This window comes from Varroa jacobsoni, unplaced genomic scaffold, assembly GCF_002532875.2.
Source record: "Varroa jacobsoni isolate VJ856 unplaced genomic scaffold, vjacob_1.0 scaffold_1263, whole genome shotgun sequence".
NCBI lineage: Eukaryota > Metazoa > Arthropoda > Arachnida > Mesostigmata > Varroidae > Varroa > Varroa jacobsoni.
In genome coordinates, this window is record NW_019214165.1 from 231,506 (window position 1) to 257,076 (window position 25,571).

A 25,571-nucleotide genomic window follows, 5' to 3' on the forward strand; every position below is an offset into this window, starting at 1 on the left:
TATAAAAGTTAAAAAAGTTTTCCTTCTGGACAATTGAGATGTAAGGATTACGATCCAGCAAGTTTCTATTCCAGCAAGGATCTATTCAACTCAGAGGTGCTATGTTGGATTAGATTGGTTCAATTCATTCAGTTGGGATTTCATTAGATGATAGGATAATAATCACGATAAAAATAATGTCTACCTACCAATAAGGTGTAAATGATAAACATAGAACTATTACGGTGCGTTCCAATGATTTTTTTCTAACATACAAACGAGATTTTTCGTTTTTGGAACATGTTACAAATGGTTACAAGCGCCACTTAAAAACTACGAGGCACACACTTTAAGCACGTGCAGCACTAGTGCTTCACGTTCTATCGTCACATAATAGTCGCGATTTGTAGTGATCGCACTCGGGGCGAGGAAGTACTAGATTGTAGCGAACGAGGCGGTACATGCTTGTTTGATACGAAACTTTCGAACAGCTTACGCATGACGTTACGCAGACTGTAACAGATAAAAGTTTCCAAAATAGGCGATAAATTCGACGTTTGTTGCGAGAATCTGTCTCTTCTCCAATTTGTTTAATGACATTATAATTGCAGTCTTGGGGCAGTATTTTGGAGTAAATTCGAGCGACGAAGACAACGAGATGAAAGAGTAGAGGCTCGTGGAATAGTCTGCTCTATGTCTGTAGAAGATCCTAAAGAATCCTAGCAACGCCGTGGTGCAGATAACCATGCGTTATACCAGGAACTCTAGGAGAACAGCGTCATTATAAAAGCTGCGTCGATTATCAGAGATATTCTGGACACTTTCGATGCTTGAACGATGTCAGGCAATGGTCGGTGTTTGGGACGCAGGAAAAGGCAATTTGCGGAAATTGCTCCCTGGGGTAATTGGCAATACGCACACAGGGTTCTGAATTGTTTCGTTGCCCATTTGTCGTAAGACGTCGACTGCCGTATGCAGCCTCTGTCAGAGACTGTTGGTCATAATGAATGGTGCTTTCCATTGTGCAAAGCACAAGTTCTCAACTGACGTGAACGCCCAAAAGCAGCACAGATTTCTTGCCTTATTGAATGTCATGTAGTTCTGGTAAGATATGACTATCTCGACAACGTGCTTTTTTTAATTGTATGTTTTGTTTGGGATTTTTTTTTTACTATAAAAACTCTATTTCGGCTAACCTAGAACGTTTTCTCTCACACAAAAATGTTCAAAGCAAAATCACCAATCCGTATATCATGGGGAGGAAGGAAGGAAGGAAGGAAGGAAGGAAGGGAAAAGCAGTTGTAACCGATGTAAGCTTGCTCTAATATACATGCGTGCTCAACGAAGCTTCTTGTGCTTCCAAGCTAACCCAAATACCGTTTAATACTGTACTGTATTGGAAGCTGTAGAGTTGAGCCATAACTGATGATTATTTGGTAGCTACCAAGCTAGCAATTAGCATTAAATATGACTATTTCGTTTCCAATGTATTTATAGTTTTGCGCTGGCCTCTCGATTTATTCCAGTCATGGTTCACCTTATAAACTCTGGTAATCTATGCAATAATATATGTATACTAAGGTAAAAGTTATGCCCTTGCAAATGGCGAATTTGCCCTTCGGTGGTTTTGTTCATGTCGAACGAATTAAAGTCTTTGCTGGTTTTATTGGGGGAAAGCGTTGTCCGGTAAAAGCAACCTCCCACACGCTTTCGGATCTAATCAGGCTTGGCGTTCTAGTAGCATTAGAAGTTGTAAGACTAGAATAATTCAACTAGATCGGCGGTTTGAGAGCTGGGTTCGCGGATAGCTAATAAGAGTAGAGATTTGCATAGGTTCCTGCATAGATCTGCAGGAACTGACAACATCACATGCGTCCCAATCGCCTTTGTTGTGGCCAGCCAGTAATTATTACATATATCATTCCAAATTTAATATTACTTATTAAACTTGTACGTGGCAGGAACCAAGTGCTCACGAAATATTTCTCGTCGTTATTGTTGACACTTTTATATTGAAAATTGCAGACGGGGAAGAGCGGCATTTGGGACGCGGTTACCTTAAACGCGGTTCCACCCAAATGAAGGCCATAGCAATTAAACATTTAGACAAAGACCAGATATTCTTCGGGCTTTTCTCTAATTTCGAATGCGTGATTTAGCCTCTGAAGAGGGGACTTTTATGTTTTTAGCAAAGCTGACAGACGATTTGTTTACAGTACGTGCACTTGGACATTGTTCGAGCAACGCGTCGACTGAAATTGATAATACATAGAATGTGGAGAGTAAAGGACAAAGTCACATGGTCATTTGCAGCCAACAGCAACAGATTAGAGCTAGCAGATAATACTGATTTAAGACGTCGATCTGAGGTGAAAGACGAAGCTTACAGAAATTAAGTTGACAAAAAATGACGGAACGTTTTACGGCGTCAATAAGAATCGAATTTTAAACACTGACTTCCTTTCAGGGTTGGAAGCGTACTTTTCGGAGAATCCATACTGCACTAATAACATATAGCCGTTTTAGCAGTAACTAGCCAGACGAACAAATAATCGTAAAAAAGACAATAGTAGAAGTTACGAAAGTAATAGATAGTAATCGTATAATGACTTACGAAGCTGCGGTTCCTCGCAGTGATGGGACTGCGGCCATGATAGTACTGGCTATGGTGATAACCCCCTGCAGACGACATCGTGGCGTCTCGATTTCGACGCTGTCTGCTAAAAAGGCCGCTCCAGAAGCTGACCCTCCTGAATTTGGCCCACGGTAAGTGTTGTAGTCCACGGCGGAGGATCCGTCCTCATAGGAGATTCTCTCAAGCTCAGTTGCACCTCCGCAGCTTTTCTTCTGTACAGTCGCACCTGCGTGCTGCTGCCACGCTCCTCCGCTGCACTTTTCAGACGCAGGTCGCTTAATTGCTCGTCTGATTAGACCTGCCTTCCTTGTCGTATCCTTGCGAGATATCCCCCTAGGCGATAGCCTATCTCCTATGCATGAAGTAGTAAATTTTGTAAGATCACTCTTTTCATCGTTCGCATTTGTATAAGCGTCAACTTGAGCAACTTAATCTTGGCGGAAGTAGGCTCGCGTTACTGTGATTATTCGCTCTTCACCAAGAAGCGTCGATAGTTAGTCAGCTTGCTTGTTATATGATAATACCTTCATAAGACATTTTATAAACCCGTGGTACTTTAACAGTTAAAAAATTTAGTCGAATTTTTCTATTCATGGTATTGAAGGTCGATAACTCCGTTCGGTTTGATTTCATTTTAGCTTGTGGAAACATATAATAGTTCGGCTTCTAATCTGTGAATGATTTATCCAACCTAACCCATAGACACCTAGGCTAAAGTGTCTTGAAAGTACTTGGAAAAAGACAGTTGAGCGTAACCAACAACGGCATGAAAACGAAGATCATCATGGTTTTTCTGCGTCTGTGAATATAGGTAATTAGTTCGGAATTGTCAGCCAGCGGATTTAAAAAGCCGTCATGCGCATACAACCAGAAACAAGAACAAGGACACGAGGCTGTACGCACAAGGAACTTCAAATCATTTTCATATTAATGACCGGTTCCGACCCCTAACACTCTTCGATAGCGCCACATGCGAATTTGGAAATGTTTACAACTTGAGAAGTTCAATGAAGAAGAGTGCATTCCTTGGTCAAGTCCAAATCCAAATACAAGCTATCTATCTATTTTCACGAAGCATACCGAATTACATAGAGGTTATACTCAAACACGTACACACACAAAATGGAAGTTAACTAAAGCCATCGCTTGACACTGACGATTACTACAGAAGCACACGAACGATTGGTATATATTATACGATACTCACACGCATAAATAGGCTTCCATATTTTGCACTTACAGGTGTTGACCCACCAAACATCCACCCTGTCGTGGTAATAGTTAGGTCGCCGAAATTTATTACTCCAAACACTGTTTGACGCGTTCCTTATCTGCCTCACTATTGCACTGACTCGACCACTAACAGAGCCACATAAACTCATCACAACAACAACAACAACAACAATAACAACAACAACAGAATAGAATGTCCTCCTGGTGTTGTGTTTTAGTTTTTCTGCGTGCTTTCGAGGTCTTTTCATGCGTGTTTTTCTCTACAGTCACTCAGTAATTGCACAGTATCCCGGCCATCATAAGAATTTGTTAACACGTAGATTTAACAGAATATACAACGGCGCTTACAAAAACTAGAAGAGAACTGAACGGACACCTACCGGTGAACGGAGCCTTGGAGCTAAGCTTTAAACAATAACCGCAGCATCAATGAAACACTATATGCAGAGATATAGAAGATTGATAAACGCTTGTGCACGAGTAAACACTGGCTTACGCAGACACAACTACTAGAAATGCACGGCGACGACGACCACACGGACTGCCCCCAACAGCAAACTCCGAATCCAACTCTTCACTATACGCACTCATGAACCGGGCCAGAGAACCTTCTCTTAGCTGCGCCATAACATACTGCTACTGGTTGTGGCAATAACTGCAGTAATAGCCAACCTCGTAAGCATAAGGACACATGGCGGTCTAGGTTCGGAAGCAGGTGCCAATATGGCTTTGCTTCGGACTGGGTCTCAGCCGTTTGGAGCAATAATTAACGACGGTATCCGACGTAAAGTTCGTAACATTTATTTTTTTTTTCTAATAGCAAACCTGTTCCCTTGACAGTGTAATGGTAACGCGTCTATTAAGAGTACACGGTGGTCAACGTGCGAAACAGCGCATAGACACGCTTCACATGCGCATAGAGACCTAAGTGTCTGAAGCAATGCTTAAGAAGAACGCAGTAGCGGACATAGAACTCCAAGAATGCTTTCCTTTGTTGTAGCTAGTACATGTTACTGCAATAGCAAGTTATTTTGTGCGGCAAGAAATGCCTGTAGAGATTTGCAAAAGGCCTACTTTTCCTTCTCTTGACTTTTCGTGCTTTTTACTGCTGTACGCGGCTATATCGGCCGATAGCTGTGGCGATGCCGCGTCCGCTGGTGTTGTCGTCATCGGCAGACGGGCGTACCAAAACTCACTTATGCCCCGCCGAGTTCTATTTAGCTGCAGTAGGCAGCGGCTCAGCAGATTTGGACGTAACGGTGAAATGATTTGTCGAATAGCGCTATTAGCACTCCTAACTGTACGAGAGTTGGACTGTTACTACTTGAAGAAATAGTCCATATTTGAATTCTAACGTGCTGTACGTAAGTTTTTGAACAGTCGTTCGATCATCTGCGTAGCTGGTCGCTCTTTCTTTACGAGACGAACCTGATCCTTTTTTTATCCAGCATCTGCAAAGGGCTATCAAGTCCGAACAGCTTAGGGCACCTTAGTGATATTTGCTACTAATAGTCAGATCGCGAACCAACAAGGCTAGCTGACTAAAAAGCCCTACTGAAGCCGTCTTCGTATTACATCCTAGCAATGGTCTTTGCCGTGGAAAAGTCCCTGTTCATTAAGGCCCAGTCAAGTCCGAGCGATCGACGAAGTGCAGCGGCGAAAACAACAAAGTTAACGGAGCGGAAGATCGGGTGAGGGGGGTAAAGATGGATATAGAAGAAAAAGCGAGACAGAGAAATGAGGACCATGACGTTAAAGCGGAAGGAGAGGTGTATTGTGCTGATGATAAACAAGAACGATCCGCGGAAACCTTGCCTGCGCATAGTGATGTAGCAAGTGTTACAGGGTTGCCACGACATCCAATTGTTGCAAAAGCGAATGCAGACGCAACGAAAATGCTGCAACCGAGTGCCAAAATGACAGGCGGGCAGGAAGCCGAAAACCTTATCGGTACTTGCAATCATAGTCGCAGCAGCAGCAGCACCCGCCATTGTATTGTTGTTGGTTGGTCCCGTAGTATCCATCTATAATACATATCTGTTGGCACACATACACCCAGACACACTCACAGCAATCACCACGCACAAATAGACGGCCAGAACCAGTCAACAGCCAGCATTCGACGTGTAATGATCATAACGTTTTCAACAACGATGCAGTTGCTTCTACAGTTGGTGTTGCGTGACACAACAAACAACCGAGAAAAGAAGAAGGAGGCGCACTGCCAGCCGGATTGCCAAAAAGGCAGGCGAGTGGCGGACTTGTGAAGATGATGGTCAACGCACTTGATGCATTTCAACAGTGGAAAAGTGGACAAAACCCATGAAATATTAGACAGACCCTGTTAGCTTTTGCCACATCAGCAATGCAGGACAGGCAGTAGCCAGGAAGGTACAAGATCCGGAACACTTGTGCTACTTTTACTATTAAAAACTTATTCCACCACTGCTACTTATGACGCTGACCGTGTTTACGGTGGCGCTGCAGAACGCATCGTGGCAGATACATATATACACATGTGCATATATAACATCAAATATAGAGCTATTGTTACCGCGAGCTGTTTCTCTTATTAGTTACTGACGTTTGTTCCATTTTCCTTTTAGAAAGATCTATCAATAAAACTGGCCATGACAGCTCAAAAATTGATGAAGGGAAAAGGAGGTGGGGGCGGGAAGGGGCAAGTGTGTTGTCTCTGTATTGTTAGTTACCTTGACATTTTGCAGTAGTAGTTATGATAGTAGTGGTAGTAATTGATACACCTACCCTAAATAATGTGGCAACATTTAGCCTATCTAGCTTTAGGCAAGCGTTCTGGAACTATAAAACATAATTTATGGCCAATAAATATGGTGTTGGAAGTGTTTTGTTGCTTTACCCCAAGGTAGCACAAAAAGTAAAGTACTTACTTACTTACGTTGTTGCGCAGGCACTCGTCTAAAGAATCTGTGTTTTAACTGACAAGTAGTTAATCGTTTAAGTACTATCCATTGTTTTCGTCGTTCCCTATATAGTGAAATAATGATGTGCTATACGCCTCACAAGAGCTTTTGTAATCGCATGCCGTACTCCTGCCGTTTCCATCAGCGTAACCAGTGATATGTCGTGTCCACACTTGCGGCGCTGTTGGGACAACGAGAGCACAGTTGGTGTCACATAGAGCGTTCAATTTAGACCCAGTTGGTCCAGCGTTAAATATTATCTTAGATTCCATGTGCGTCTACCCTGCACTTTTTGCCTCGTATCTTTTTGGACAAAGACTCACGTGAAAAGTATGTATAACGCATAACCAACGGAGGTCAATGCAACTTAATGGTGTCATTTTTAGATCCATAATCCGTCAGACACCAATAAAAAAACGGGGCGAGTCAAAAAAGTACAGAATGGCGTAAAACGCTTACAAATCTGCCGCAAATAATGCATGCATAGCGAGCATGTATGCATGTTGGAAACGACTACAAAGGGTATCCGATGAGTTATTCATTTGCATTACCAGGAGTCGCAGCAGGTGGATAGCCAAAGCTTCCAATCATTACTTTTTGGCACCTTTTCTGTTTGCTCATAACCAGCCAGTCCCATGTATAAGGCAACATTTTGTAGTTGACAGCAGTGCCTACGTATACTTGATATAACTACACGACAACTAGTGTTGACTAATGACGACGAACTTCAAAGTTTTTGCATGCGTTATGCAAATGCTCCTGATGCGCGTGACCGACTGACTAGCTTTTGTCTGTTTCTATTGTAAGTTAGTTATGCACTTTAAAATCAACTGCTGGAAGTTACTCTTTATAATTCATCATTCGGAACTGCTGCCAACTGGCGAGACGGTAAAAATGTGGCAGTAAAAATGGAGTTGAGTTTTCTTTTTATGTTGTCAACGGATGCAACGTTTACGTCGACCTCGACCCTTACCACAGACAAAGAAGTCTCGCCGCCACGAAAAGCTACAAAGAGAGCGATAAAACCAATCGTTTTTTTTTTATTTTTTTTATTAACCTGTCAACTTTATCTCGAACTATGTTTGGGCAAAAATCTACATCTGGAGTACCTTCAACAGTTTGTGTCGCAGAGGTGTTTGTTTGCCTATGTCAGCAATTTCGCAAGATGACCGTCTCCATTCACAATCCTAAAATATTTCCTACATTCGCTCGCGATTAAAAAATAATAGCAAACGTTGACAGTGTCAGTACCCATAAGTAAGAGCGAGGGCTGACTTTTTCTATCTATTATACTATCGATTCGAAAGTGGACGAGAAAGCAGACTCCACTGTATTATTTATGTATTCATATAGCAAAATGTCATACTGTAGTATCATCCCTGTTAACAGTGATTAAACAAACTATACCCTGGATTGTTTGCACAGTACCTAGTATAAAAAACATTTCAAGCTTTATGCCTGGAACTGTGTTACGGCTACGTTAGATAGCCCAACAGCATCGTGTGCTATCGATTTAGTATTCGAATGCGATTTTCTACCCTACATCTCTGGGCTATCCCAGTGATACACGAACGACCCTTAGCCTCTGCCCCTGGGGCTCGAGATGATGGCACGTAACGAAGAAATAGACCACTTACAAACTGCGAATCAGCAGCACGGGTACCGAATCAAGAAGATGTTGAATAAGTTGAATTTTCTAACATGGGAAAATACTAACTAAACGATACGCTGATCTAGCGCAGCAGCTTTGCCGATATACGATAAACTTCTATGAAAACGTGGAACTGATTCTCACTTACTGCACTGAACGGAACTGTGATGATATTAACCGCAGGTGATACTTGCATACATGTGTTTAGATGCTAGACACGGTGGACTAATGTTATTGCCATTTCCATTGACCTCTACGACGAAAACAGTTAGTTTGTAATCAAATGGAAAAACAGACTCGGGCGTGACACGGCTGTCTTCACAGCATCAGCATAGACATTATAAAAATGGTCATTTCAAAAAGTAAAGATGAAAGAAAACTAGGTGCTAGAAGCAGCTGCGGTGATTCGGAGACCGATTGATGAGCCCATCTTTAGAGAGAGACCCGTCTGGCTGTTTCGACGAGCCTGTGTAGTCATCGCCTTTGCTGAGACAACGGTCCTTTAGCTAAACATGACGTTTGTATCCCAATGCAGCCAGCGAGATTGATGATGTGACACAGTCTCCTTATCTTTCCTTGTTCACTTACATCCGGCAACGATTGTGTTGACAGGACACTCTTCGTCCTGCACCGACAAGCAGGACACTGACGCGATGCGAACTTGATGCAGTCAGCCCCGTTTGATAATGGCCACCATCAAGATCTGCTTGATATATGGTCATCGGTCGAAACGAATAAAAATTTATCCCTGCAGGTTACGACGAATATTGCCGCCGCTGGACTACCTCTGCGACCTAACCCTAATGAGCAGTAGACAGCTTTCGAATCATAGGTTTTCCCTTGGTCTGGCGTATAGTCTTCGCGAAAAGTATACCCTGGCCAATTTATTAGTTTCATTAATTCAATCAAAGTTTAATTTACAGAATCGTTACAATTATATTGAGGATAAAAGGCTACAATCTAATTCAGTCGAGGCTTGTTTAGGAGCGTTGAGCATGTTCCGACCTGTGAATGGACCCATTTTGGGTGCATAATTTGCATATAACTCTCATCATTAATGGGCTTATTGTAATACAGGTTAGATTCCTCGATTCATTCTGGGCTTCTCGTCTTTAATTCCAATTCAGGGGGAGCGTGCTGATACATGTGGGAATCTAGAGTCAAAGGAAGGCCTCAATGTAAGCATGACTTAAATCTTTTCCAGCACAGACATATTGGTATCACTGCTTCCCTCGCTGGAACGCCATTAACAACAACCTGGAAAATATTAATTAATACATTATAGCGTCTAAATAACCATATTATACATATGGTAAAAATCTCTAGAAAGAGAATTGCGATCAGCATTAAGGAGCACAGATCCTATCGACGGCACCATACCAATTTTTGCCAACTGCCACCCGGAATGTCAAACACCTAGCGAATGCGCTCATTCAACTCGAATCTTCAACATGGCGACCATTAACGTTTAACACAGCGCGTTGTCTCGCCCTTAACATGGCCAACATTTTCCATTAATCCATGCGCAATTATATCATCAGAATACTTTTTACCAAACATTTCAGACTACTTGTGTGCAATATGTGTCCTTCCTGCTGTTCCTGTCCAAATAGGGATAGGATGTCTAGTTCAGATATAGTCAATGCCATGCAATGATCATTTTTCATCGAGGGTCACCATAGGGGTTGCTTCTAAGAGATATATATGATTATACCCTAGTTCGATCACAAGGTGAACGTCAAGAGCTCCTTGCCACTTTAATTAGAATTTTGTTAGGTCAAGAAGGCTACGTTACGCTTTCTCAGAATATCTTTATTAAGTTGAGGTAACCCTGAACTGAAAAACGTAGTTATATTTTGTGCCCCATAAGCTGCAAAATGTCATTTTGCTATAAATACAATCTCGTCTCGTACATTTAATGTTTCATTTGTTCGATTTCCTGATACAACTTCATCAATCTAATTACGCCTTGTTTTGGGTGTACTTCTCACGGATTTCTATTAAATATATGTCAAGTTTATTTGTTAATATCGTCGCCACACCAACTAAAGTATGCTTTCTTTACTCAAGTAAGCTCATAGCCTACCCTGTAGCTGTGAATTGTCCCTCTCGCCTCTGCTAAAAGTACTGGTTTTGCAGGTTTATCCAGCACAAAATACCCTGTTAAAGGGTACGCAGACTTTTACAGCCCGCTTGAGACGCTTCACGGAAAAAACTCCGCAAAAGATACAGACAACTGTCCTCTAGAAAAACATGTTTCTTTTCCCACAAAGCGGAATCATGCATACGAGCGATAAGCTCACCTATGATAAATAAACCGCCCAAACTGTACTGCGTCTCTCAGCCCAAGCTTTGCCGCGTAAACATTGTACTACGCAGCTAATTTGTACGTGGGGCTGGTAACCGAATCGTCCGTGTGCCCGAACTGGGGCACGTAAAGGTTGTGTCACAAGAGTAAATGTGCTCAAATTAGGTTAGGTGAAATTTTCTGAGACTGCAACCTGATGCCTGTAAAGTTGTCCGTTTTCTTTTGGGCAGCACTGCCGATAAGGTGTGATATGAACCAAATAACAGTCACGTTCCGATAGGACACCAGAAATACCCATAAATGTGCTTGATATGGGTTAAGTAGTGTCGCAGGCATACAGAGTAGGAGCTTAACAGTTTTCAGTTTAGGAAACATTTTTAAACGCTTCATCATGTGGAGGAGTGTGTTTAACTTGTGCTGCCTTGATTACCTTATACACACACATATATTGTTTTGTATCTATCAAGATTACGGGTACATATAATAACCGTAGTAGAACGTGTATGGTGTCATATTTGCAGTTTCGAACCTGTTATTTCTTCCAGCAGAACGACATACTCTGTGAGCAGGTTGACAGATTACTTGCAATAAATATTAGTATGTATAATATGATATTAGTAATATATTTTAATAATAGAAAGTGGGATTACTCTACTAGGGTTGTCAATCACCCCCTGGACCAGGGCTAGAGATTAATAATAATACAAACAGGGTCACAAAATAATTGCGCCAAGATAACCGGGTTACTAACATATTAAACCAATTAAAGACGTAAGGTATCATAGATCGCCAGCATTATTACTGCAGCGGATTAGCTACATCAGAATTGGTGTCACGGGATTTCAGGGGAAATGCAACGGGTAGAACTTCATTTTACATTTAGCTCCCTATAGCAGGTGTTTGTCGTTTGTATATCGTTTATGTTGAGTGTAGAAGAGTAGTGCCTTCGGTGGAACCGTAACGGAGCAGTAGTTGGTGCGTACTTGAACCCGAGTTTAGGTTCGGCTCGATGAAATATGTAAGGTTCACATAAGTTATATCTGCGGTGAACCAAACGCGGAGCATAGCTGGTGAAATCGTTCATTAATTATGTGTAGCTATGAACACCGTCTATGTGTCGCCTACAAACTGCCCCCGTAAAATGTTTTCTTTGAAACGGCTCTCCGCGAGTCGCCAGAGGATCATCCTTGGGTGACCCATACGTTGGTCGTCACCGCCCGAATCAGTTTGGTCAAACTGTCTTACAGGCGCCTTGCGTCTTTGCCATTGATAACACATGAGCAACATTTACTTGGCTGTATACTAATAACATTTAAAACGAACTTTCGAGATATATGCCGTACAGCAGCGGATTATTCTTATTTCGGCACCTACCTAGGCTGTTAAAGTGGTAAGTGGGTAACCAGTCTGTGATCTGTGATATTAAAGCAATTGCACTATTAACCCCCCACGTGTCTCCAAGGAATGTCCTCTATGTAGTAGGCAACGTCCTTTTAGCCTACCCGTATGTTTATCCGGTTCGCTTATGTGTTTGTCCGAGCCAAAGTTATTTCGTACCCATGGTCGAATTAAGCTCTTTTTTTTAAGTTTTTATGTTTTGCGCGTAGGACAAAGTTGATTAAACGATAACTAAAGTTCCAACATTAAACGAATCCGTTTGTTAGGTTATAGAGACTAGAATTTATTAACTGAGTCTGCTGGCGGACGTATTAAGGCAAGCTGATCAAACAACTGCAAAAGGGTAGCAGATTACTTGAGACAGATCATTGCTATAGAAGAACCGACAACGTGCACTTGGCCTATCATTTTCGTTAGTTTAGTAAACGAATCAAGCTAGGTAAGTTAGCCAATGGCAAAACAGACCTGGTCTTTTCAGTGTATATATACAGATTTGATGCAACTAAGGTTTCTTTAGATGTTAGACGGATTCACAAGTGAAAAGTATGACCAGAATTAAATAGTGAATTTATCTGCACTAGATGCCAGTATATATTCTTTGGAACATGAAGGAGACAGCCTTTTTTCTGTTGAAACTTGGTACAAACATTAGAGTACCCGGCCGCTTACGTAACCCGACGTCAGTTGAGCTAGTTCGTTAATAAATTGTCGGGTTATTGTGATAGATAGTTTCTACAAAAGCGCACATGTTGGATGCACTAGTTGAATTTCATTTGCCAACCGTGCATAATAAACACCATGCCAGAAAACTGTTCGTTCTCCTGATTCAGGGAAGATATTTGGTGTTTCTTTCAAACATTTTGCGTCCTTTCCTGTCTCGCTCATCAATAGCCACTGTCATAGGCGAAGCTTAGTTTAAATTATTCCATCGTCAAAAAGGAAAGAACGAACGAAGCAAGCTTACCCTTTGTGATTTTTCATTTGCACAATTAATTTTAGAGAATTGACTATTTATTAAGAAAAATAGAAAGAAGGAAAAGATATGAGAGAAACGAAGCGACAAAAAAGAGAACGCGAAAGCGGGCAAACGTGCGGGCGGCATCTTACAAATAAATGAGACAGGTTTATCAGAAAAATCACAATGAACACCTTTTTTTTTTTAGATTTTTAGATAACAAAAACCTAGAGGTTCGTTAAAACAGTCATGCATGTGTTAGAGTTGTTTCATCAGGTCGCATTTTGTTATTGGTTCAATATGAGAAGAAAGAAATTATAAATATAAATATTAATAAAATTATTATAATTATAATAAAATAAATTTATATATTAATTTATTTTTTAAAAAACCTTTTAATTGGAAATTAAATATACTTTTTATACTAATAAATTTTTAATAAACCCATCAATATACAAAATATATAAAAATAACCAAAAAACATCAACAAAATGTCAATATCAAATAGCTATTTCTAAACTTATATGATTTTTCTTGAGTAGTAAGTACCCTGCTCTCCGTCCGGGATAATAACAGTAAAAGTTTCGTTTCCATTCAAATACGAAGACGGCCAAAGACAGTAACGTATTACGCAAGTTGGCTTTGACATTGAAGCTGATTAGCATTGGACGAAGAATACATATAACCAATATTTATGAATCTTAGCCTCGACTGGTCGTGTTAATCCTATTTTTGAATGACGCTTTAACGATTTTATCACCTTCTCACTTTATAACGACAATACTTTTATTATTATTGCAGATATTGTACGGACTTCAATGTTTGTGGGTCGAGAATCGTTTGTATCTGCAAGGCAGAATAGATAGCGGATAGAACGTCGCTACAAACAATCCAATGTGTATAGGCTCTTGCACAAACGGTTACGCACTGTCACTCATGTTCTAACTGTGCTTTGTTGATCTTCAACGTTTTATAGAATTTACATACATTTATATAGAATACACAACGGCGCCCCTGATTCCACGTACGCATTTTCTCGTTGATCAGAATTGTGTGTATGTGCACATGTCCATTTACCGGCGAGAAATCATTACAGGCCCCACAAAAACAGTCGAACACCATTCAAACGTAAAACTGTAAGTGAAAGTGGCAGGAAACTACAAACGTTTGTTCATAAAGAATGAAAGTGACTATAAAGTGTTGGACAGATAAATTCTACGTACACGTATATATGTACATAGCAGAACTTCCAATGGCGGAGGCCAAATTCATGAGAACATCATTTCCAGTGAGTACTGCAATATATTATTGCCCTCCTATCGGAATATTTCCATCAAACTCTTTCCATTATCTCTAAAAACTACTTACGTGAGAGAAAAGTATACTGAATGGGCAATATGCAACGTTTAAGTATAGCAATACCTGTTCCTATCAGATAAAAAACAGAATTTAGCAATAAAGGTTACATAAAATCTATCTCCTACGTTTTATAGGATAAACATCTGTATGGCAAACTATGAACAGTTTAACAATATATATATACAATATCACCATCATCTTCATTTTCGTCGTCATTATAGGCTGGCAGCTCTTTTTTATGCATTTATTGTAGCAGGGTGTGTTTGTATATATCTGTTCGTATCTTACTACTCTTTTTCTTCAGTTGTACAAATGAAATGACATAGCTACGGATCGTTTTAACGTACCCTTTGAATACGAGGCCCTTTTTCCACAGCAGAAAACGCACTGCAAGCAGACGCAAAAATATAGCTTCCCTACTACCGTAAATCGTCGATAGTCTTTGTAGATTTATTCAAATGCTTAAAAACGTGAAAGGTAATCACCACTATTATCACGTCAACAACAATTTAATAACAATTGCCGCGCAGCAGAAACAACAGAAACCAGGTTCTACTAAAAAGCGGAACGAATGAAGCCAGTACAGAAAGCGTGCAGCTGTTGCCGAATCATCGGCGATCTATAACGTAGCAAAATTCGATTGTTCTCGTTCGCCTTCAATCGGAAAAATTAGTTATAGGTTTATGGTATCCACTTATAAAATGCGTGTTGTGGATCTAATTCTCATGGCGCTAATTTGGGGGCAAAATAACCGTACAATTTAAGCACAGAATAGCCATGCAATTGGCTTTTATTGGACAGGTGTATGTATCGTTGGCAATCGTGCGCGATTTTTCTAAAGTGGTTACGGCAAGTTGCGCGTGCCTATATTTTCGTAACAACTACGTAAATATATATTTAGAAAGCGTAAATTTTGTCCAGCAGAAAAGCTCTCTTTATGAAGTTCCGCTTTCTTCGCGCTTAAAATACCCATTTGTCAACTTTGAAAGCTTGTGTGATGTTTAGCCAATCGGGTGTCAATGGATAGACCCAACAACCATGCAGGCTGCGTCTTGAGGTGCTGTGTCAGAGACCAATATGCTAGCGAAGTCGGTTTACTAAAAAAGTGTAGTCATAGCGCAAAAAGCTATGAAATAGCCAGCTTTCCTCGCTCGCTTTCTTCCATCCGTCAGCAATTTCCATCTATTATTAATTTCACCTGTCTGATGATCAATGGCAATAAACACTGACTAAGCCGACAAAGCTGATTGATCTTCAGACTATTTGTACAATGTTTACCACAACAATAACAAAGACACGATAGCCATCTATCGACATTTGGAGCTGAAAAAGGTTTTCCGATGAGCATCTGAGTTCCGAACTCCTGGATTCATTTAAACCGAAGTCAACCATTTTTTGCTGATTTTTCGTAAGAAAATCTGTGCGGAACGTGCATCGGAACGAAACCCGCCCACCGATGACAGACTCTGAAATACGTACGCATTTCTACGTATAGTTTCATTATGTGTAAGTTCCCTGCTGTTTCATATTTATAGGAGTCCTTAAGTAGATATTTTCCGACCTCTAGAAAACCGACAATATTTCAATTTTTCCATTTCACCAACGGCGTAAATAACGCCACGATTTATCATGTTATTCTCAAACATATCTGCTATACATGGACGAGAACATTTTTAATAGAACAGCACAATCGTCATCAGATGTCGATTTTGCTTTGCTAGACATCTGACGTATTAGTCAATTGATTTGTGGCCCTTGTTGACCTAATCAGGTTCAGTCTACCAATGAGGCCTAGGTAGCTCCGATATTTTCTTTTTGTTTAAACACATGCATAAGAAACATATGTTGTCTCTCGAGCCATACGTACAAGCTTCTAGAATTTTTGCGCAAATGCCTGTTCTTCTGTCCACTAAATATCATTAATGTTATTATATATATATATATATATATATATATATATATTATAATACTTTTCAATTCAATACCAATGTAGGAAACCTGGCACAAAAAAAGCCTACAGGTACAAGGTTTCAACGCGACGCCTGGCCAATTGAACAAATTGTTTGTCATTATTAATAACCAAACTCTGCCATTATGCTTAATGCTATGAACGTGACCTATTTTTCGACATAAAAAGAACGCTGTAATTCAAATGAGCAACTCAAGGCGTAAGCTAATCATACGAATATTCTAGCAGTATATGTACATCTTATTGTGGCTGTATCTACAATGAGAAACAGATCAATTTATCGCAACTTGCACATAAGATGCGGTTCTTTAATTTGATGTTGCAATACTGTCAAACTTTCATTTAGCACAACTTTATTATACCCTCTGATGCTTACCCTTTGTCTATTAGCGGATGAACGCCTAATTTTGTCTTCCTTAGCTCGGGTAATATCACACCGAAGATTTTTGTTTTTTATAAAATTGTAATTGCTATACAAAATGACATAAAAACCGCAGAGTGTCAGTACAGAAAAGACACCCTTTAACTGCTTAACTGTCGTTGAAGTGGCCAATATCAGTCGAACTCAAAACTTCTAAAATATAGTAAGACCAATCACTTATTCCAGGAAGCGATGAGTTAACAATAGACACAAACACCGCATGTTCGGTTCATATTAGTAGTACACACACCTTAATTACGTAAAAAAATATCAGATAAAGACGTGCTATCTGCATTTAGGTACTTGACATTTGTTTGTCGTACTTAACAGTCGTATTTCAGCGCTCTGGAATAATTTGCCACGGGAAACCACTTGGTCTTTGATGCCGAAAGTCATCTGACTTACAGTGACTACTAACGCCAAATAGCCCAGCTCAGCTCAGCTCAGCCCAGCCCAGCCCATCACGTGGTCAGGAGCTGGCACCGACAGCGAAAAATAGAACGTGCAGTGGTGGCTTTGGGTTTTTTTTATCTGCTATGCTGCTTTTTGAGCTGTCCTCGACGTCAAATGTACTTACATTTGCCAATAGCATGGAACACTGGGTGGTATTCTGCTTGTCCGCACTACCGTCTGTTGTGTTTATTGTACACTGGAATCGTATCCACAACTGAATTGTGGGATGATGGACCTGATGGCTTCTTCTTTTGTCATCCGATAGCAGAACCAAAACAGTAACCGAACCAACGTATGGGATCACAACATCGTCCGGGTTAGTCCCATCGAGGGTATTATGAAAGAAAGGGACTCAAACAAGCGCTGCTTTCCCATGGAAATGTCTGGTAAAACTTCGCTTTTCGAAGCACTACATGGCTACGATTCGCGCGCCAACTCTAAAATAATCTTTGTTGATCTCGTTTCTTCTTCGCTGTTTCGCTTCTATAAAAATAATAAACATAGTCTAGTCTATCGTTCTATAGATTTTTTTTCTTTTATTATTTCACAATAACAGTTGCAATTTAGAACTAATATAATAATCTAAATGAATCATGTGTCGTGTATTCGTAGGCCGCGTCAACAAGTTCCGTCTTTCTTCCGTTTCCGCTTTGCTGACACATACGCTTTTAATTGTCAAACCGCTAGCGTATGTTCATACAGATTAGAAGCACTTCGGCGTCAATTCAGAGCGTCGACTGATCACGGCGGCAAGTCAAAGTTGCCGCAGTTGTTGGCGGCCACTGCCGCTTCTTTAAGCCCAGAGGAGGAGGACAAGGAAGACGGGGACAAGATCTCGTCGTTACCCAGTCGAATATCGGACGAGATGAGACGTGATATGATGCGGGATACGATATATTTATTACTGCTGGTATGAAGAAGCGCCGTGGCGCTAAACGGCAACAGCATTAGCTCAAAGCTGTGTCGGTCCGGTTCTTCCAGGTCGTTGAGATATGGCCACTGCGGCCATCTTTAGGAACCAAGACTTTAGGAGGTGATACGTCCCAGGGCAACCACTTTCTACCACATCATCGTCGTCGTTGAATAGAGCTCCAGTACAAAAACAAAGGACAACGGGCAATAGGTAAATATGCTAGGGCCGACTCCTTTTCCGCGTAGACAGAAATTGCCAGCACACCACGGCACTATATTTAATGAGTCGACAATCGGCTTTATGTTTCCAGAAAGTTTCTAGTAAATCCATAATACCCATAGGTTCTTTCATTTTTGCTCTAAAAGGAATCTGTTGTACTTCTTGGTAACCGACATGACATCAATCAGAACAGAGCCAATAGTCAATGGCGCCATTCAAGCTAGTGCAAAAGTCGTGTTCCATCGGTGTGAGCCGTGCTACTAATGGTTGAATACACCGAACTGGTTCTAACCTGTACGGCACCGCTGAGTTGTCTAGCGTATATACGTAATGAAGCATGTATGCACATAGATAAGTCAAATATGTTTGCATTGTACTTACGATAAGGAGAGCTGAATGATTCAGACCAAGGCTGAAATTCTTACTGGCTGGACGTGGGTTAGCTAGATCTGATACGTAGATACTTGAGCATAGGTCTGATCATAAATTTTTGTGACGCGATTGATAATTTGGAGAGAGTATTAGACCCGAAGGTCATTACACAAAAAGTAAGGTACATGGACTAATTACACGCTTATGAACACGAGCAAAATTCGCGCAGTTATGACCTTATTAACACTTAATCTGGTTGACCTGAGAAGTCGATATATTGACCTCGAATCATTACGTTTGTAGAAACCACTGAGAGTCAAAGTGCACTACTAGGAAGAAGAAACATCCAGTGTAAGCACATATGTACGTATATATATAAATTTCAGATGTGGTGGTTACCAATTACCGCCCCACTTGGTACATTGGACAACAGTGAAAGGTTCTGAAATCATTTACCGAATTTGGTGAGTGTTCCCTGCCAAACGGAAAAAGATTCCTAACTTCTAGCATTTCAGCTCTATCAATCACAAGGACAGCTAATCGCAGTCGAACATTACAATTTGACAATAGAAATGAAACATTTAAAAGCTCGCCGAGCAAACACTAAAAGTAATTATGTGAAAAGCTGCAATGATGCTATGATAACGTGTTTGCCGTCTACTAATCGGAGGCAGGATACATAGATTTAGGTTCTAATCTGGACTTTATGCACAGACACTGTTTGATCCTCCAGTGGAAATCCGATAGCAAAACAGAGAATAATGCACATAGCATCTTCTTCGGCTCGGATTCTCCTGAAAACGACCGCAATCCTTCGAGCATTATTAAACACCGGAACTGAACAGGCCTTTCGTTACAGAGGATTATCTGAGTGCTGGCAACGGTCCTTTCCTGCAGGCGACCTCTGTCTCTCTGGCTGCCTAGAGGGTCAACAAGAACCCTTTTTGCATAACACAGGCGGCGTAGGTGCTACGAAATCACCCGAGGCTATTCACCGCTCACACTTACTCCTTCGTCCAAGCCATGAAAATATGCTATAATTGTATGAAATAGCCACGAGACGCGGTGACCAAGTGATTTGTTTCTGTTTTCAACGGCTGTTCAATATTTTTTGCAGGTATACTCGGCTTGTATTTACTGCGAATTGCTCCTGCTCGAGCTGCCAAAACACGCACCTGTGTTCCATAGCGGCACTTGGTACATGAAGTACGCCAAATGTTGAAGTAAGTTATAGGCCATCCCGCGCACTTTGCCCAGCTTAAAATGGGTGTTTGATTACAATTAAAGCAATGCTAGCTTAAATCCGATAATGTAAATGACATAGTGTGCGTCTTGTATTAATGATATAACTTACTTAAGACCTAATACGTTCATGTTCGATTGCAGACCGACAGCAGCCGTACTACGATAACTGCAGAATGCATACAACTTGGGATTTGGCGTCAATTATCGACGCTTATGGTTTATGTGTTGACAAGATTCATTGTATATTACATAACTAACCGGTTCGTCCTGTAGTATTTGATATGGTGTCCACGACGTTCAACTGAGCGTTTTAAGGCTTGGCAGTTACATGGACGCGGAAAAGTAAATAATACCACATATAAATCAATAAAGTGGAACGAGTCCTCTAACTACAGGACGCGTTCAATGTTTCAGGCTATCACGGACAATGATGCCAATATTCGTTTCGTTCGTTCTTGTTGAAATCGTTACAGACCGCAAGCGTCCCGGCGTGCCCCCTATGGCCGTCTGTAGTGGTGCAAAGTATTCTTCCCTCAATTAGCTATTTCTGAATCAACTAGACGCCAGCGCTCCTTTTCTTTTACGATGTTAGTTGCGCTGTAACGTAATTACCTGTTTTGTGGATTACTCAAGTGTTCGTTTATCTATTTATATTATTTATTAAGACTATCTGACACCAATAACAAACACATGGTGTTTGTTATTAGTGTCAGATCGTCTTTCTCAATATTAGCCGAGGCGGTCATACAAATTTATCTGCAGGTACATAGGGTGACATTGTAATAGGTACATGCCAAACGGAAGAATTCTAAAAGCCTACCAGTCTGAAACGATATAGTCAACTTAAGGCTTGGCATTGATGTCAAATCTACCAATTCCGTGCGAACCAACCATAGTAGAAGCAGCAGTCGAGAATATGAACACGGTTTGAATACGATACAGCTTATAATATAGATTTTTTCTTTACCATAGTACAGTCGATCGCTAAGATCAGTCAAATGAGTACGCAACCCAGACATTATCCTAGGTGGTATCTCAATTAGCCCATTATGAAACATTTTCATATTCATATTTTAAACATATTGCTACTGCCGGCTCGGTCAAATAATAATAATAAATAGTAAATGAAATAATTAAAATATTATCAAACTCTAACAGATTTCAATACATTTACACTGTTAAACGGTATATTATATCTCAGTCATCGTGTACCATTGTTGCGTGTCTGCAAAGGCTTGCTTGTAACCCACTTTCCCCATCCACAGCTCCTGTCCTGTTTCCGCTTTGATTGGCGATCAACAATTCCTACTAAGCTAGTAACATTCACTGTACAGCGGCATAGATGAACTACTTGTTGAGCCAGTCGAGTAGTCGTCCGCTCATGCAGCCGAAAGGAACAGGGAATAGTCAAATAACGCATGCAACTCAATATAAAGGTATACACACGGATCACGTCGCCATTGATCGTCCATCGATCATTTTATCACTATAGGCATCACATAATAACTTGCTATTTGTCAATAATCATTTATCTAAGCTTTCGTCTTAAATAAAAACATGTAGCACACCCTTGCTATTGTACATCTTTACACCGATTTAGCAAGGGGCCCCCACGAGCAAATGCTTGATCAAGAAAAGTTTTTTGACATTAAAAAAAATATATGTAGGCATTTAGCGCTTCTAAAGCCTTTTGATGAACACACTAATTTGTACAACATAGATTTTTTAGGCCCAAATCAAATTGAAAATGTGCTTGCGCTAATAGCTCCGTTTCTTAATATCGATACGCACGTCTTTTAGTGTAGACGTATTTTGTAAAGGATAATAAATATCCCAAAGTAGCAACATTTGTTTTCGTTGAAAGCGATTTATTTTGGAAATCAGATAGACGATGTAACTGCAATCGTTGATTAGAGGTCCCTTAAATTGCTCTGCTTTCTTCAAAGTAAAGCGCAATTTTTTACTGTACTGACGATATTAGGCGCATTTGAGGCCCACTACCGACGTTGTACACGAAACAATACACACAAAAATGCCTGTTTATTATTCCAGGTACAAATGTGTGCACACATCAAATACGTCCACTATTATCTTCAATTCAGTTTTTTTTTTTACATAGCAATACTATTTGAGATAAGATAGATAATAACAAAGAAAAAGGAGCGAAGACACGCAATATAATAACAAAATAGACAGCTGCATCGAGATACATCGGATAAGCTATACTAAGACAGAATCTCACGATAACAATGACAGCAATTGAAACGCATATCTAATCATAAATACGTGCACTCGCAACGGGGGCAATACCCACAAGCGTTAAGTGTTTGCACTTCTCCATACATAAATGTACACTAATATTATATGTAGATAGCCTTTAGATTATGATAGTGCTAATATTATTATTATTATATGGCAAAATCAGCATTATATTCATAAGATTAAGTGTGGCTATGTACGTATTTTGGCAAGTAATATATATATATATATATATATATATATATATATAATGAATTTGAGATAGGTGAAGTAATGCAACGTTAGCATTATTTTTTGATGGATGCGCTTCTCTAGTGTACTCCATAGAAAAATTGTAGCCTGTAATGAATACTGATTTTCACATATAGAGGAAACGCTCGGCCGATTACTCATAATATGATTGATCGTCAGTATATTTAATACCTGTTACGCAGTTCTATGTGTTGCTGATTTGTTAATGAAATTGATTTATTCAGTTTAAATCTCGACTTATTCACATAAAAATATCTATGTTCTCAAAAACGCATCTGTCGAATGTACAATCGAAATATGTCCGATGCTGATACGCAAACATTTCTATAATGGCTTTTTCTAATGCGCACCTATAAGGGACTTGCGCAAGACGGCTCACCTGGGAGTCTAGAGGATTTTGTTGCCTTCTTGTCCTAGGGAGTGTTAATGTTAACCATAGCCATATACGTTGAACTAATTGAAATATAAAGCTACAGTGGTTTAGATTCCCCGTGCTGTGACTGTCCTGAACTGCCGTATTATAACTAAACAGCGCCTTTAAATCTGATTGTGCCTCAGTGGGCGATTTAAACGCTATCAAGGCAAGTGATGTTTGGTCTATGTGCTCATAGTGCAGAGTAAATGAAGTCGTGCTTTACATAAAGTTGGATAGTTTTATTCTGCGTCAATAGCAACTCGCAAACGTTATTTAAGCCCAGTTTTAATGGCTATGTAACTCAGTGGGTTCGCACATTAAGTTCAAGCCTATAGCAATTACCTTAAATGATAGACTCAGTGTTTAAGTAAAGGAACTACATCGGCGACCAGCAAGTCCAACTCCGCCGACCACCGATCTAAAAGAACTGTTTGATGCGGCTTACTGCCCGTTACTCTGCAACCTCACCCCGTGTGCATGAAATACTGGAAACTTCAGTTCGATAACATAGCTGGACCTAAGGTGACACAGAACTGATTCTTCATAATTCTTAGCGGTTCAGATAGCGACGAAAAAATATGACGGGGAGTTTTAGATGTGCTCAAACTAAAATCAAACCTAATCCTGCTAATAGTTTTCAAAATACGCTTGAGTGAGCTTCGATAATGACGCTTGCACTAATCAAGCCACAGTATACATCGTGATCCCTCCATAACAGTCGCATTTCCGATGATATTAGAACGATTAAATGTTAAACCAACTTTGGACGTATTTACGTATGATTGGGGTATCTTCGTTTTTCAGCATTTAAGTATAAAGATCTTCCATAGACATTTACGCCGTACGGTATCCCCGCAAGGCACAGAATTCTGGGGCTGACCAGCATTCTATTTTTACCACGGAGCCTTGAATACGTACGTCTAGCACGAGTAATATGCCAATTTACGTTTACCGGTACATAATTTTAATCATTAGGAAGAGCTTACCTACTTAAAGTGACTTAACCTAATGTAATGAGCAGCGAAGATTCTCATAGCTCCTACTAATAACCTGTATACAACAAGTGACGCAATTTGTAATTAAGCAGACCGTTCAAGCACTTTCCGTGTGGCTCTTTTCTTACTAATTAAGCATCCAATTTGATTAGAATGCCTAAATATAATTTATATACTCTTCTAAATATAATATATTGTACACATTAAAATGATTACATAATAGTTTCTTAAAAAGCATTGCATTGCCATTCAAATTTTAGAAGCTTCTATCTACCGACCAAATTGGGTCATCGTTCATAACTTCCTTCATGAACAACGGATTATTCTTGTATATATAACTATAACAAAACTAGGATCGTAGTTAATTGCAATTAAGACGCAATTGATGCAACAGAAAAGCGACGAACTGCTGGCTATAATCGTTAAAGATAAAAATGGCCTGTAAGAATATAGTTGTTGCTTATTGATTATTACTATTATGTAAAATATATTAGCATAAAGAAAGCGATAGGACCCTGCTATCATTCGTCTGTCCGAGAATAGTACATCTGTGCTGATGGTCAGCAGCTGTTGCTGCCCTGACGCGTCGACATCGATGTGCTAAGTGGGCAACGCTTCCGCCATTTTGCTTTTTTTCTTTTAGTACAGCATACATATTTATTACAATTATAGTAACGGTTCGATTGCGAACGGCAGTAGCACCAAGGTTTTGAGATGTGTGAAATAACGGCGACCAAGACAAGGCAAGCAAAATCCGGAACGGAAGAGCAGACTACAAGAACGATTTCACTTTGAATCAAAAAATGACGATGTATATTGACATGAACTTAACTCGTGCTGTCTAGCCAGATCTGGTATAGACGGATATAAAAAGACGAAGCACTACAATTTTGCACAAGGATATGCAACGATTTTATTCTGTTTTACTTAGATTTAAATAAAACAAAGTTCTATGTTTATCAAAATTACATCATCAGTCAGTCGAGCAATCCTGTTTGACTTTGGTTGATTTTTACAAAACAGCCCAACGAACCTGTAATACATATATATATATATATGTGTGTGTGTGTGTGTGTGTGTGTGTGTGTGTGTGTGTGTGTGTGTGTGTGTGTGTATGTGTATAGGGTGTCCCAAAATGTATACACAGTTTGATCTACAATCAAAATTGCAAAGAACTTAAAAGAAAGTGATTACTCTTGTCAATATGTTGCTTATCACGATAGAATACCAAACATTTACAAAGTTGCGTTGTTGCGACTTAAATATTCTGGTAAACTAGTCTGAAGAACGAGCAGAGTATTATATGGAATATGATCGTCCAACGTATACGTTCAGAAGGTTGCCATAAAGATATGTTTCAACATCGCGAGACGCAATGTGACGACAGAGCAGAAGCATTGCAGTCACAGCTACAACATTCACACTTGACTAGTGCTTCTTGCTTGGTGATTTCTGGTGATTCCATTGAAATTTGACTTTTCAGGTAAGGCCGAAGGGACGTTTTGTAATATTAAAAAATCTTTATCAATTGATTAGTAATTTAAATCTTGACTTATGTAAATTTATAATTAATCTTTGAAATTCGTACTCAGTCAATA

At 40.0% G+C, this 25,571-nt stretch overlaps 2 protein-coding genes across 5 annotated transcripts in view; one reads left to right on the forward strand and one right to left on the reverse strand.

The window, feature by feature from the left end:
* Positions 1-20,480, forward strand: part of LOC111268180 (uncharacterized) — a 32,689-nt gene extending 12,209 nt beyond the window's left edge. The window contains exons 3-6 of one of the 3 annotated variants that reach the window (XM_086971577.1): positions 17,916-18,426; positions 19,194-19,271; positions 19,925-20,030; positions 20,194-20,480. In XM_086971577.1, coding sequence (XP_086827703.1) covers positions 17,916-18,219 — 304 coding nt within the window. In that variant the 3' untranslated portion in view covers positions 18,220-18,426; positions 19,194-19,271; positions 19,925-20,030; positions 20,194-20,480. Of the gene's footprint in view, positions 1-16,817; positions 17,620-17,915; positions 18,427-19,193; positions 19,272-19,924; positions 20,031-20,193 lie in introns of those variants that run through there. The other 2 variants (XR_002685060.2, XM_086971576.1) reach the window with 2 other exon arrangements.
* The window catches only part of twin (CCR4-NOT transcription complex subunit 6-like twin), a 47,411-nt gene that overhangs the window by 10,911 nt on the left and 10,929 nt on the right, over positions 1-25,571 (reverse strand). The window contains exon 2 of one of the 2 annotated variants that reach the window (XM_022846959.2): positions 2,594-2,966. The exons of the other annotated variant lie outside the window; for it this stretch is intronic. Coding sequence (XP_022702694.1) covers positions 2,594-2,671 — 78 coding nt within the window. The 5' untranslated portion in view covers positions 2,672-2,966. The remainder of the gene's footprint in view (positions 1-2,593; positions 2,967-25,571) is intronic. 2 annotated transcript variants of the gene reach the window in all.